Source organism: Trachymyrmex cornetzi, unplaced genomic scaffold (genome assembly GCF_001594075.2).
Source record: "Trachymyrmex cornetzi isolate Tcor2-1 unplaced genomic scaffold, Tcor1.1 scaffold57, whole genome shotgun sequence".
Lineage (NCBI taxonomy): Eukaryota > Metazoa > Arthropoda > Insecta > Hymenoptera > Formicidae > Trachymyrmex > Trachymyrmex cornetzi.
Window position 1 is genome coordinate 511,840 of NW_017299882.1, and position 15,162 is coordinate 527,001.

The 15,162-nt window shown below is 35.8% G+C and overlaps 1 protein-coding gene across 1 annotated transcript; it reads left to right on the plus strand.

Annotated features, from left to right (window-relative positions):
* Positions 1-4: 4 nt before the first annotated feature.
* LOC108766032 (uncharacterized) lies at positions 5-10,892 on the plus strand (the record flags this gene model as incomplete). The annotated part of the gene is made up of 12 exons (XM_018515049.1): positions 5-125; positions 2,152-2,249; positions 2,671-2,817; positions 2,901-3,020; positions 3,233-3,383; positions 3,619-3,748; positions 4,032-4,185; positions 4,642-4,830; positions 4,894-5,013; positions 5,421-7,639; positions 7,676-9,508; positions 10,814-10,892. Coding segments are annotated over 12 exons (5,292 nt in total), but the record flags the coding sequence as incomplete, so codon positions are not given.
* Positions 10,893-15,162: the final 4,270 nt, after the last annotated feature.

Below are 15,162 nucleotides of genomic sequence, written 5' to 3' on the forward strand. Positions count from 1 at the left end.
CGGCCGTCAGCTGCGTAGTGCTCTGGCGTGGACTAAGAAAAGGCCGCCCCGACGAGTCAGCTTTCCTTTGAGTGACAGTCACCTAGTGACAGGCTACCTCGAGCCTGATAATCCCTGGAGACACAGTGAGTATCCTGGTGCCTTCTTTCCGCGACGGGCACAATGTGTGCCTTCACTTTTTCACATCTGGTTTTTTTGGCTTTTTGTGTTCACAATACTGGAAATTGCTCCAAGATCCTGGACGAACAAGGAATTAACAAATTGGAACAGTTTGGCTAATTAAACAATGTGATTGATCTATTCTTGCTCCGTTCAGAGAATTCAGAGATCTTGGAGCAACTTGTAATGTCGTGAAGAGAGACGAGGTTTTTTGGGTCGAGCATCACATCACTTTGGAGCACGTATTCTGTGTGCTAATTAAATAGCAAATTCAATCACTTGCATTTAGTATGCACTAGATTAATGCATACTAAAGTTGCATATGATTATTTCAAACAATTAAGTACTCAATAATGATATTGTGTCATTATTTAACAGAATGTATACTTTATTTTATTATTGGTTATATATTATGTCACTGTATTTAGATACTTTATATAAAGTGACCTTTAATGTGTTCTAATCCAGTGTAATATGAGTGACCGAATATTCACCATTAGGATTTAATGACGTTGATGGATATCGATGCACTGACAATTTATATCGAGTAGATTTGAGATGCTTTCCAACAAGAGACACAGGATGACTCAGTGTAATACAGTGAATCATTGTATCTTTGTTATTTACCAATGTTAGACAAAGACGAAATCATCACTGTGTTATATTTTGTTTCTTGCTGAAAAGCCGTACTGGTTAGTAATTTGTTATTGACATTTATGACAGAAGCGGAGAAATATGACGTAATTAATCAGTATTAATACTGGCAAAAGTTGTTCAGTTTGTGGATGTCTTTTGTCTTAGGACTTAAGAAATACTTAGTTTTTATGTGTTCAAGCATGATGTAAATTTTGTCGGTGATGTCAATTGCTCTTAGAGCCAGCAGAGACTCGCTATGGTCTTTACGTTTTGTTGAAGAGATGTACGATGTGATTAATTAATCCAATGTTGTGATGTTGCAGGATTGTTTCTGCTTGTTCTCGAGATTTAAATTTAAAAACCTAACATTGAATATTGTTTAAAACCTAGTGAGTCGTAATTACTTGCTGTAACTTTGTATAAATTAGTTAACGGACCAACGCTGTAAATTGTTGTTTTGAAGATCCAACAAGAAACTCCATCGGCTACTTTAAAAAATGTCAATGTATGATATAACATATAAATATGTTAAAGAAATATGACGAATATGCGATTTATTTTTTAATCAACTTGTAATCAATTTTTTTTTTTAATTTAATAGAAATTGTACATGTAGAAAGTTTATCTATCTAGACAGAAAAGGGATTGTTTATTCGTCGAAATATTTTTATAATATTCTAAATCGTTCACATGATTTCTTTGTCTTTAACACGGTTGCATTTTGTTGCTACGCTATCAAGTTTTTTTATAGACTGTCCCAAGCGAAGGATTTCACAATGTGAACTACGTACTAATTATAAGTTTGATGAGAGAGATATATATATAGCGATGTTAAAATTTATCTGATACAATATACGACTGTAATAATATATGTATATATTTTTTTCTCGTTGTAATTATTGTATACGATAATAATTCTTGTAAAATAAATAAATAGATAATTATACACCATGATATTACAGACTGTTTTTTTTTTAACTTCGCACTCATATTCTATTTATTTTATACATTATATATATATATATCGTGATATACATATACATTAATTGAATACACATAGATTTCTGACATTTATCATGTCAGAAGAATGCATAACGATCAATATTAACAGAAATTCCATTTTGTCCCAAAAAGTCTTCTAAAATTTCCTTTTAAGAACCTTTTTAAGAAATTTCCCCTCTATCTTCTATTATTTTTGAAATGTAATACACAAAGAAATTGTTAATATAGACAAAGAAATACATTTTAGAGATGCTTTTTAAAGATGTAATTTTTGAGACAAGATTTTTAAAATTTGTGTTATAATTCATATTGTTGTACGTTATGAGAAATAAAACTATTAATAATTGTTCCCAGCTGAAAATGTGAATCGCGAGGACTTAATCTTTGCATACAAGGAGTCTTGCGCTCGTCATGCCACCAAACCTTTGCAAAATGTTTTAGTTCAACTCGAGGTAAATCGACCATTTACTTCATAATATTCCAAGTAATGCATTTAATTCTACACAGCCATCTTTTGTGGTGTATATTAAAAACATTATTAAATTCAAGTGTGAGCAACAATATGTTGCAATAAAGTAATAATCTCAAGTTCTGTGCATTTGAAAGTTGTTTATTTGACAAAAACGCTGAAATGGCTGAAAGTTTTTTTTTTATTCTTTATCGTGGCATTTAATTATCATTGTACATTTTGTGCATGTTTATTATTTGTGCTAGTATTTTACTAATATAATAAGACTCTTAATAAATAGAATCGTAATAATGCACAGATATAATCCTTTGAAGAAAAGTTTTATAAGTTTTGACATTCGGTAAACTTAGCAGGGATAAAAGTTTTGGCGTTCACTTTCACATATTTTCATTCTTGTTACATAGAATTTAGATATATCTCAAGACCGTTGCGAGGAGCTGAATTTGAGAGGAGAAGTCTTGAATCAGGATCATATCGAACCGTTGGAGGAGATACTGAAGAGAGTACAGTTTAATAAAGTTATTTTAGAAGGAACATCTCTTACTGATGAGGTACTTCTCTAAAAAAGATATATATTATTATATTTTTAATATGTATACATACTGTCTATATTAATGAGCAATTATTATTACAGAGTTCCGTGATATTATTTGATATGATGGAATATTATGAATCCGCAAGACACTTAAATATTTCGTCTAACCCAGAAATCGGAGTGCGCGGCTGGCAAGCATGCTCGCATATGATTAAGAAGGTACTTATACAATCAAAGAATTTTCGTAAGACAGTCTTATATTAGTCGTAAATGTCAAAACTGTTTTTAAAAATTACTTTTATTTTCATTTCAGTTAATTTTGTGTTATATATGATAGAGAGTTATATATGATAGAGAGTATTATCATGATATTATATGTATTTAAAATGAAAGTGCTAGAAGTGCAATTAATATAGTTCTTATTTGTGTAGACTGAGAGTTTAGAGGAGTTTGAAGCGGGAGACATAAAGTTTGATGAACAAAACATGAACACTCTGACACGTGCACTACGAGTAGTTTGCCACTTGCAAGTCCTTAAATTGGAAAACTGTGGATTGTCGGGGAGAGCAGTTATCATGCTTGGTATTTATCGTGTAACAATTTTTTCTTATACATTAGAACATTGTGTATTATATTGCATTTACAATATAATGATGTTGTTCACAATTTGTTAATAGAGTAACATCATAATTTTTACGAGAAAAAATAAGTGTTATATTGTGGTATTAAAACATGTTATTGTAATTATTAAAATGAAATTTAGAAGTTTTTTTAATAATTATTTCACATGGATTATGACTCTTTGTTTTTCTAACAGTTACAGCCCTAAAAATAAATAGTGGTATACGAGAACTATATTTAGCCGATAACGGGCTTGACTTATACGACGCTATACAACTTGGATCTCTCTTAAGAATGAACAATCAGTTGCAATTGCTTGATATTAGGTATGTATCTTGATAATTAAGAACAATTTTTTTCCGAAAATCTTTTTCGAAAATATAATGTGTATGTAAAGTATATTAGTATTTTTTTTTAATTTTATCTTTGGATTTCTCTAAATATTTTTTAATTTACGAAAATTGACAGAAATTGTATGTATAATTGAAGAATATAAGAGCAATATTTGTATGTGTAAATTTGCTTTATTTTAATAAGAGACATGTATTATGCTTAAGCGAGTAACGATGTTAGTACAGATTTTTTGTTTTTGGAATTGTTTTTTCTTAGTAATAATAACGTCCAGGACGACGGAGTACGAGATATACTGGAGGGTCTGATCAATCAAGTGAATGAGGACAAAACTGGCAAGGGACTTAGCATCCTGATATTATGGAATAATCGTCTGACCAAGAAATCATCACCCTACTTCTCGAGGATTATAGTATGTATTACGAATGTAGCTTTTAATATATTACTTTTAATTACTGGTATATATTTTACGATAATAATAATTTTGTGATTTATATAAATGATTAATAATTGTAATTTGTATTGTAATTTATAATTTTTTCGCAAATGAATTTTATTTAACGAGATTACTACATTAATTATTAGAAATGTTACTGTTATTTTATAATATTACAATTATTTTTAGCGTGTTTACTCTTATATATTTATATATTTGTATACTATTATTATGTAAATATTTTAACATAATTAGGAATAAGAAAATTATTCTCAATTATTAGAGTAGTAGTTTATATTCAGTTCACATAAAAATCGCGAACGAAAGAAAATGTGAAACTTTTAAATTAGTAAAAGTTAAATATAAAACAATAAAATGTATGCTGTTTGTAACGTAATACTCGCTGCTCTATTACATAATAATTATGTTTAGGCATTATCGAAAACCTTGGAAACTCTGAATATTGGCCAAAATATGTTAACGGATGAGACATTGAGCATCGTTAATGAATCATTGAAGCAAAATCGTGTTCTCTTACAATTGGGCATGCAATCTACGGAACTCACATGCGATGGAATAATTACTCTAGCTGAAATAATGGAGACGAATCAAGTTTTGCAGGTAAAGTTTTCGCTTATGCTTTCAATGCTTCGCTGTGTACTATATCACACCTTTCTTCTGCAGAGGATAGATTTACGGGATAACACTATACAGATGCGCGGAATGCATGCTCTCGTGAATGTTATGAAAAAGAACAAGACCATTACGCAGATAGATTTGGATGACAAACCTCGGATAAGAATAGTGAGTGTTAATATTTATTTTATATAGAAAGTTTTGCATTTATGTATAATGGTTGTATTAAGAACTTATGAATAGCAAAATGTTATTCGTGCAATTTGTTTAAAAACACAAACTTCTTGTATACAAGGCATATACCACGAGCGCCAGATAACAGTAGCGATTATTTAAAATTTCTTTATTAAAAACATAAATATAATAATAAACGTTTATTATTATATTTATGTTTTTAATAAAGAAATTTTAAATAATCGCTACTGTTATCTGGCGCTCGTGGTATATGCCTTGTATACAAGAAGTTTGTGTTTATTGAAACCACGTTCACTTCGACATTGTTTAAAAACCTTTAATAATTTTGTGTACATATAATTCTTATGTTTAATAATTATCTTTATTTTTCAAACGCAAAGGACGGTCCCTTGCACGAGTATAGGGTAATGGCTGCGGAGGTTCGCAATTGTTGTAGCCAGAATGAGGAACGCCGTCTACTAGAGGAATCCACCGAGGATGTTGAGAGTCCACGGCATTCAAACCGATTGCTGAACGCGAGTTCCCGTAAGATCTCGCTTACCTGTCAGACACTGCCAAGTCCGTCGCGATCGGTGATGTTAGCCGCCGACGAGCCGGCAACGCGCATGCTGGAGCCAAAGCGCACTAGCGGAGGCCGTTTGCGCTCCCCGGCTCCCAGTCCTATTCCCTCTCCCGTGGCCAGTCCAATCCCCAGCCCATCCCGGAATCGCTTCGTCGTGTGTCGAGTATCGGAAGCATCATTGCGTTCTGCCGACTCCTCGGTGTCCTCTTCGCCGGTCACACCGCCGTCCCTCGGCTCCTCCCCGTCCCTCGGTTCTTCCCCGTCTTTTTTCCCCAATACAAGCAGCGGTCCGTCGCGGTTCCGCGTGTCGGTCGTCGAGTCGGCCGGCGCCGACCGCTCATCGCCCAAATCGGTCGTCGCATCCTCCAGCGGCAGCTCGGTTACAATCGGTTTTAACGTCACACTCAACACGGCCGACTCTGACGATCATGGCAGCGCAACCAAGATGGACACGCATGTGACGCAGGCCGCTAGCGATAGCACAACCGCGTCCGTAGACACGCTTAATGTAGTTGCGACATCGACAAAAATATCCCCAAACGAAGATATTGCCAAAAGTGATGATAGTTGTGACAAAGGAACGAAGGGAAAGGAGGAACGATCGGATGTATACCAAGCTGAACAGCGATTTTGGACGGATGAGAGCATTACTGGAACGTGTAGGAGTGAACGCGATGCAGTAACGAAAGCTGAAGAAGAGCGATTAATTCAGAAGGACACAACTGCAATGTTGCAATCTGAAAGAAACGAGGATATCATGACGATTCGCAAAATACATTGCAATTTGGCGGCAAATCAGAACAACGTTACAAGAGATCTCGATAGTATTGCGACGCCCGATAGGGATATTGAGGCGATCAAGGATCAGCGCATCGTGTATACAAGTACAAAAGAACTACAGGTACCTGCATATCCGAACGAGGATACGGCCTCGATGAGGATTAACGTAGTCGAGGATAAAGCTTTGATAAAATCATCCTCGGATGACACATCGGAATTGCGCGTAAATCGGACGACTTCAGACGGATTGTCCTCTTGCGCTTTGGAGTCTTCCGCAAGTACTACCTCGGAAACGTCCTCGACTCGCATGGCAGAGTCACATTCACGAGAACAGGCGAACACGTCGGTGCAGAGGCACAAGTCCAGTCTAGAGAAACTTCTGTCCTTATTCCAGCATCCTGGCCAATTCTTCTCAGACTCCTCAAGCGCTGCCGCGGACACGAGAAGTTCTTTGCAGGAGAACGTAAGTGGTATGATGGCATTGGGCGATAAGCTGCAGCAGTACCTGAAGGAAGGCCGAACTAAGATTAGCACCGAAAGTTCATGGTCTTCAGAACCTGGATCTTTGTTGAGAAACAGATCAGTGAGAGTAAACGTATCGCAGTTACAGAGTCTGACCAACATATTCGCATCTTTCAAGCTTGAACCTCAACCGAGTCTCATTGAACACAATACCAAGTTTTTTGGTCAGGCGAAGGATCAGGATGCGAATGTTAGAGAGAAAGATTTAGAAAAATCGACAGAAGTCGAGATTGCGAGGATAAACAAAGAAGATATATTTAGTCAGAAGAAGAATCAGGTTGCGAGAGACGATGGCAATAATCTGATCGGGCAAGAGACTAGCAAAAGTAATTCATGTAGTCAAGAGCGAAATCGGATTACCGAAAATGATGAGAGTAGTTTAACCGTTAAAGAAAATAATCAGATTATTGTTAGGAATGACGAGGACGATTTATTCGTCCAAGAAAATAATGAAGTGGGGAGAAACAACGAAGAGAAGTCATTTGATGATATCAAAGACGATGAAAAGAATTTAATCGGTCAGGAAGAGAATCAGGTTTTGAATGATGAGAGTAATTTATTTGTTCAGATAAAAAATCAGGTTGTGAAAACCGAGAAAGACTTAGAAGATCAAGAGAAGGAAGAAGTTGTTAGAAGCATTAATAAAAGCTTTGAGAATCAAGAAAAGACTCAGATTATTGAAGACAATGAGAATGTACAAGATCAAGGAAGAGATGAGGTTGCGAATAACAACGAGCACTATTTAATCAATCGGGAGAAAGTGTCCGCGAGAAGTAGCGAGAACTTAGAAGATCAGGACAATAGAATCGCGAGAAACGATGAGAAAGATTCCATGGATATACAAATTGTACATATTAATGAAAAGAGTGTTAAGGAGGACAGTGTGCGTTGCACAGATAAGTTACAATGGACAAAGTCTGACCTTAGTGATCGACTGTTACCTGAAAGTGTGCAATCAAAGGACGATTTTGTTGATAATTTAGTATTAGATAGCGGCTATGTCGAGCCGAATATGGCGGCTTCATCGTTGCCGGCGAACAAATCCACTGTATGTATAGGTATAAAGTTAACGGATGTAGCCGGATATTCTGCTTTAGAATTAAGTAAGACCGACAGTACAGGGTGTAATGATGATTTTATTAGTAATGATGAGAATCGAGGAGAGCGTGATGACACGCAGAATTTAGGACATACAGAGTGTAATAATGTTGAACGCTTAAAACGCGACAATCTGAAAGATTTAGAATACGACGAAGCGAAAGTTTTAGGGAATAACGACACAGAGTGTTTAGAACATAATGATGCAGTTGGAGGAGCGGATGCCTTAACGGCGAGGACATGTGATACAACCACGGACAGTATTAATCAGACTAGTGATAATAGTTTTCCGATTTGTAACATAGGGCATGATAGGAAAACCGTAGATAGCGTAAGTACTACGAAATTGTCGACGAATACGGACGACGACGTCGGCATGATTAAATATTCACCAGGCAACTGCGGGATGTCGTTGAACGATATCTGGGCATCGTCGACGTTAACAGATGACGTCGAGATGCCATCGAAGTCGTTGAAGGACGTTGACTCGGACCACTTAAACGAGAAAGTTACCAATAGCATGTGCTGCGTTGTCGACCAAGATCGTCAATGCGAATCTATAAAGAGGAAAGAGGAGAAGGAGGACCTAGTGGAAGTCCTTGATAATGATGCTTGCCGCATTTCCGCTGACCATAAAAGTACAAGTGTAAATATTAAGGTAAAACCATGTGAATTGGTGACGACGAATTCTGGGAGCCAGGAGGCGCTCGGGGAGCATCTTGAGGGACAGTCTTTCATGCCAAATAATGCCGATACACATCGAACTATCCTTAAAGAGACCGAGGCCGAGGAACAGCCGGAAGACATCGACGACAGCAGGCGGATCGACCCGACCATCCTCATCACACCTTCGTACGAGACGTCTGCAAATCTAGACAAGTCCGACGCGGAGGAGCTCATATTCTGCATGACGGACATCTCCACAGACGGCACATCCGTTGAGGACGAGCTGTCGCCGAGCGTTCCGTCCAGAAGTTCGCCGAATGAAGGTGCCAAGGTGACGGAGTCGTACTTCGAGCTGTCTGCTTCGAGGACTACATCGACGAACACGCTGCTGATCGAGAATTCCGAGAGTATGCACAGGAACAGCCAAGATTCTGGTATCGAAGAAACTGTTTTGACGATTGACGACGCTATCGTCGGAACGGTGGATACGCATCCATTGCCACCGCCCCGCAGCAGCCTCCAGGAGAGCGTGGATTCTGGGATCGAGTCGGAGTGCTCATCGATATGCATCAGGGCAGAGCCCGCAGCCGAGCGGACGCTGGAGGTCGGCGTGGTCCCGAAGAGGCCCTCGCGCGACGACACCGGTGTAGACGATGACAATGACGAATACGGGGAATTCGCGTCGGATTTCTTAGCGAGGGAGGCAGGACTGGTAGATAACGACAGCACAAACGACGGCGTCGCGCATTTGTACCTCAACAGCATCAAGTGTACGGTCGTCAGTACGGCCGTTTCCGACGAAGACGTCGCGCACCCTCCCGCAGCCGTACATGGCACCAGGTGAGTATATTGATCGCGGGTACCGGGCGGTGCCTTCTTCTCAGCTTCTTCGGAACTTCCTACAAGAATCCTAGAATGTGTTACGCGTGATATACACTCGACGTGTCGCGTGGCTTATAATCTCAGCAACATAATTACGACAGATGAGAAGAATAAAACGTGTGGCAAATATTCCGCACCGGGGAAAAATATGCTTACAGACATCACTCTCACCAATATATGCTGTCATGCACATGTTGAAAGAGCCAGACAATTCGTTTGGGATTTAGAGAATTATTTAGTTAAGAGAACAGTATAATAAGTTCTCTTCGGTTCACCACAATTTCCATGGCACAGTTCAATCAGATATAAATTTCATTTAAAATTGAGTTTTCCTGATACTTACGTGATTTCGTCATACTAGTCTTTCAGCTCAAAATTGTTAAGAAACAAGAATAATAATGTCTGCAAAGATTGCACACTTGTGAATGGACGACTTACGCTATACATTTGTCTGGAAGAGCCATACATTCTAAGTGTTTACGCGACTGATGGAAAGGATATTTCTTTCTCTACTTCGACTTTTCTTGGCTTTCTGCTTATTTGCTTTTGCAACTCACGGCATCAGCTTTCGTTGTTGCTATTGCTGGGAATGTTTAAAGAAGAGAACTTCAAAAAATTTCGAATGCTCTGTCCATCGTGAATTAAATGTAACGAAATGCTAAAAAATAATCGTTAAACAGGACGAAAGGTAGAATTATCTCGTTTCTTTTGCGGAATTATTATGAGCATTCGAAAATCTTCAAAGACTCACGCGTTGTTACAAGATTTCTACAGAACTTTCAACTTAACTTTTACCTTGCACTTTATTGGCGATCTTTTCGTTTGCTCCCTTGCTAAATTATTTTGACCTCGTCTATTTTTTAGTAAACACATTAACATCTTTGCTTTATTAACAAATTATTTAAAAGAGAAGCTCAATTTTTACACTCTTGTTTTATAATTTTGTGTTCCTATCTTGTCTGTATATTTTCATGTATATTTTCCTCTTATTGTGTACATTTTCCTCTTGATGTTTCCTTTGCCATTGCATCTTTATCATGAAAACTTCAATATTGTATAATACAATTTTATAGTAAATTGGATATTGTTACAATTTTACAACAAATAATTAAATTATAAATTTTAACTTCTTTATCGTCTAAGATTTTATTTAACTGTTTGAGAGTTCATGCACAGCTTTTCTTTCAAAATGCAAAATGCACAATTTATATATCTGCACGAATATTAGTTTATGGGACAAAGAAAATACTTTATTTTTTGCAGCCCGAAATAATGCAGCGAAAAAAGAAGAGAAGAAAGCAAAGGATAGTAAAGGGAACAAGACAAACGCGAGCGAATATAACGTCGATGATGATGAAATTGACGAATTGAAAGAAGTGATGATGCAGCTCGAGCCAAAGTATCGGCGCTATGCCAACTGGCGGATTTGAATGCTATTTGAAACTGTCTATCATTCTTTCGGAGGTCGTTGATGCAAAACAGATGCACGCTTGGCTCCAAGGACTGTTGATTCCGTGGACACTTACAATTATTTACATACATCCTTTTATAGATTCTTAGGTCCATGTATCTTTGATATTATAGACTCTTGGTTGATTTTCTTATCCTTCCGCGCTTTTGCGCCTAGAAGTTCTTAGTTTCTAGACAAACTTAAAGACATTTGCCATTACAAATTTTGACGAGTATGAACTAGGAAACTATTTTAATCATTGTTACTATAATAATTGTATTCTCTTTTCAATAATTCTTGTTTCATGATATTTGATAGTATTTTTATGTATACAGGTATTTCAGTACCATGTATCTTTGTGAATTCGGATTATTATTATGAATAGAATACTATAGTACCATAATATCTTGCATATATAGCACTTTATGGATCTTTATCTTTCATTTTATACTCTTGAATCTGTAATGTATTTTCGCAAATCCATATTCCACAGATCTTTGGAGTTGTTGCACGTCGAAATAATATGCGGAATTATTACGACGCGAATTTTTTGACGACCCCGTGGTAGATGAAGTACACATAATAAGCGAGCGTTGAAAACTTAATTTTTAACTGTAATAAGTGTCTTATGTACTATAGCTAGTTTTTTGTCGATTATTTTTTATTTCGCGGGGAGGCGCAACTGTTGGAAAATAGGGGAAGATGAAATAGAAAATGTACAGTAGACGATCGATTCTAGTCCCGAAGACAGTCGATCTGTCTTGGGAAATTGTAAACTTAACATGCACCACTGTCTCTCGCCGCGCGTAGATATAACACGCTGGCAGTGATCAATGTAACGCCAGTGCTTCTTAAACTTACAAAACACGGGACACCAAAGGAGATAGAGTTTTTTCTTTGTCGTGCCTCGAGCCTCTGAAGATTTTCCTTAAGCAGGCGAAAGTTACAACTATAGGGTGTTCCACTACACAATCATTGATGATGTCCTTTCAATTAGAAGTTAAACTGAAAACAGAGTAAGCGATGGTTATTTCAGCGTTGATGCAACAATAAATAGTGAATAGAAATGTTAAAAATTGCTAATTTTTATTAAACAAATATCTATATTATAAATAAAAGAATATCTCTGTATGCATGTGCATGAAAGGACATCTGAACGGAGGAGAACACCTTGTATATAAAACATAAGGAATAGTATAAACTTTTTCGGTGTAACTTTCTTTTTATGATTAAATCTTATTTGTGTTGGATGGATTATAGTGAAATATATATATAGACATAACAAAGGATAAATATTTGTCGCAATTAACATACTAATCAATGTAGAATTATCTGTTATATATTTCCAGATTTTCGTGGAACACAGTTTAAGGAACACTGACCTAAGAAACGTGGCGATTACCTTAAACGAAATACTTTAACGAATTATTACTTAAGTGTACATCACTCTTAACTAAAATTGAAAAACTTCCTGAATGCCTTGCATATATAGTATATCGCAGAAAATATGAGAATCATTAATAGATTGCTGTCAAAGATGTTTGAAGCTGTTTTCTTAAATATAGTTTAAAAGCTATATTTAATATTTTGTATAATAATATAGTACAATTTACTACCGGCATATTGATAATAAAGAGACGCAACGAATCAAGTTTTAGGAATGTAAATAAAAAATAAAATTATTTTTTAATTAATTAGAGATTCTATTTGTATTTGCAGAGATCGATGAAGATATTTAATGTTAAAAATTAAGAGGTTGCTTAAAAGATTAATTTTTTGTTTAGCTATGTTGAATTTTTTAGTTTTATTAAGGAGATAAGATTTCTATTATTGGTTACCATATTCTCTGAGATGTTCTGTACATTTATGTATATTTGTATGTACGGGTGTGTGGTACGAAATGTGTGTATTGATTGCTGGAGAACGCAGTTGAGAAATATTCGCGGTTACTGAGTGATCGCACGTTACATCACGGACGATAGGTTTCGAAGGCGACTCGAATCTGTTTTGTGAGAGAACTTACTTAAATAAAGTTCTAACAATATACGAGGCAGGAAAAACGTTATCTTTTTACATAATATTATAGTTACATTTTTTAAATATTATAAAGCAATTTATTATCTTTTTTGCACGTTTATAACTTATATAAAGAAACGAAAATAACTTAAAGTCATCTGCAATGTAGATGAAATCCTTATTGATATATATAATATATAAATATATGACTTTCTTGTTTTAAACAGTAGGCAGGTTTATATATATATATATATTTGTTTTTATGTAAATAAGATATATCTTTTGTACCTTTTGTAATAGAATTAAGGTTTATTAGAGAGGAGATTAATTTTATTGCTTTATGTTACTTTGTTTTATTTATTAACATTCAGAGCTTGGAAATTGGCGCAATTTTCATCGAGTAACATTATACTTAGATATTATATATACACATGTCTTTTTTTATATCGTTACGTACATACATTAAAAACAGATTCGAGAGTCTTGTCGAAAATATCGTCAAAGTTATCGCGTTTAGGTAGCTCGCAATTTTTGGAAAAACGAAATACTAATTATTCTATTATTGTATCTTAAATTATCTCGTTTTTTGTGGTTATTTACTCTTACAAAATCTCGTTACAAATGTAAATATATAACATACATACGTATGTATGTATAAATATATATACATGTGCATACGTATTATCATGTTTACGTATACACATGTATATGATATGAATACATATATATATATATATATATTCGCCACGTTGCTAGTGGCTAATGTTATGTAGAATAAGATCGTCGCCCTTGCGACGGACAACTACAAGCATTCTTGTACCTGTCTCGCGCTGAGTAATAATTGCACGTGCAATTATGGCATTTTTACTCTGCAGCTTACAATTTATCAAACAGTGAATTACAAGCGCAAGTTTCTATGTATTCTATTGACAATAAGTAACAAATAATCGCTGAATTTTTGGTATTCTTCTATGTAAGTATTTGACCAAGCGGATGATGGTGATAAACAAAATAATCAGTCGTACTTGTCCATTAGATTTTGCGCCAATATTTCCATTGAAATATCCTGGCAAACGTCTCAAAGCAACATTTTGAATTGCCAAAAAAATATCTGACAAATTAAACCCGCCAAAAAGTGATTTTGATAAACTGAGAATTTTATCGAGAGAGATCAGATGTTGCGCGTGCAATTAGAGCGTGTTTCATTTTTTTGCGACATGTACAGTTTCCCGCGTGATAGAGAACTATATATAATAATTTTATGACATTGCAATTGCACGCGCATTTATTTCCCAGTGAAATGCGAATATTAATCCTAAAACTATGCCATGCTCCAAAGCCGTGGTCCAGAAATGATTGCGGACGTTGTAACTCGGACCGAAATTGTACAAAGCGTTAATCGTACAAAGTCGAAGGACGATCCCTTCTGCCCTGTCGTTTCCTAAAACATACGTTTGAATACTAGAAAAAGAATTTATAAATCTTGCAAGATTTTTGTAGCGATTTCTCTATTCAAGTGTATTTTAATACGATTATACCGGGAAGGAGAGGGTCGAAATTTAGGTTTTGTCTACACTCGCGTCTGTAACGAATCTCTCGTCGATTCTGCGACAAATTCAGTCGTTTGATGGAGAAGCAATGATTTTCTTTTGCCGCGAGCAAGAAAATTCGAAGAATTAATTTTACAAATTCGGAGATATTTTTGAAGAAGTACCACGCTCTGAGTTTACTTCATCCTTTCGTCGCTTATAGCGCGCGAAAATATCTGGAGGAAGTGAATTCATTGGTTCTTGATGTTAAATCTTTGTAATTTATAATTTTATGTAAAAAGAAAATGTGTATATCGTTTGTTAGAGATAATGTAATTATAAATTGGTACAATAACGGGTACAAATTCATGGTTTCGATCGACAGAGTGATTCGAGATCGAAGTTCTTACGGCGATTGAGCTGCTTATTTGTGTGTATATCTGTTTTTCTAAAACTCGAGGTATCTATTTGGAATATCTTTTCTAGACACCGGTGACACTGTTTGCGAGTCCCTTGTTGTTGTTGAAAATGTAAGGAAACTCTTTTTCAGTAGTGCTCTGGGAACAATTTGGCTCCTAGAGCACTCGGTGTATGTACACACGTGTGTGCGAGAATGG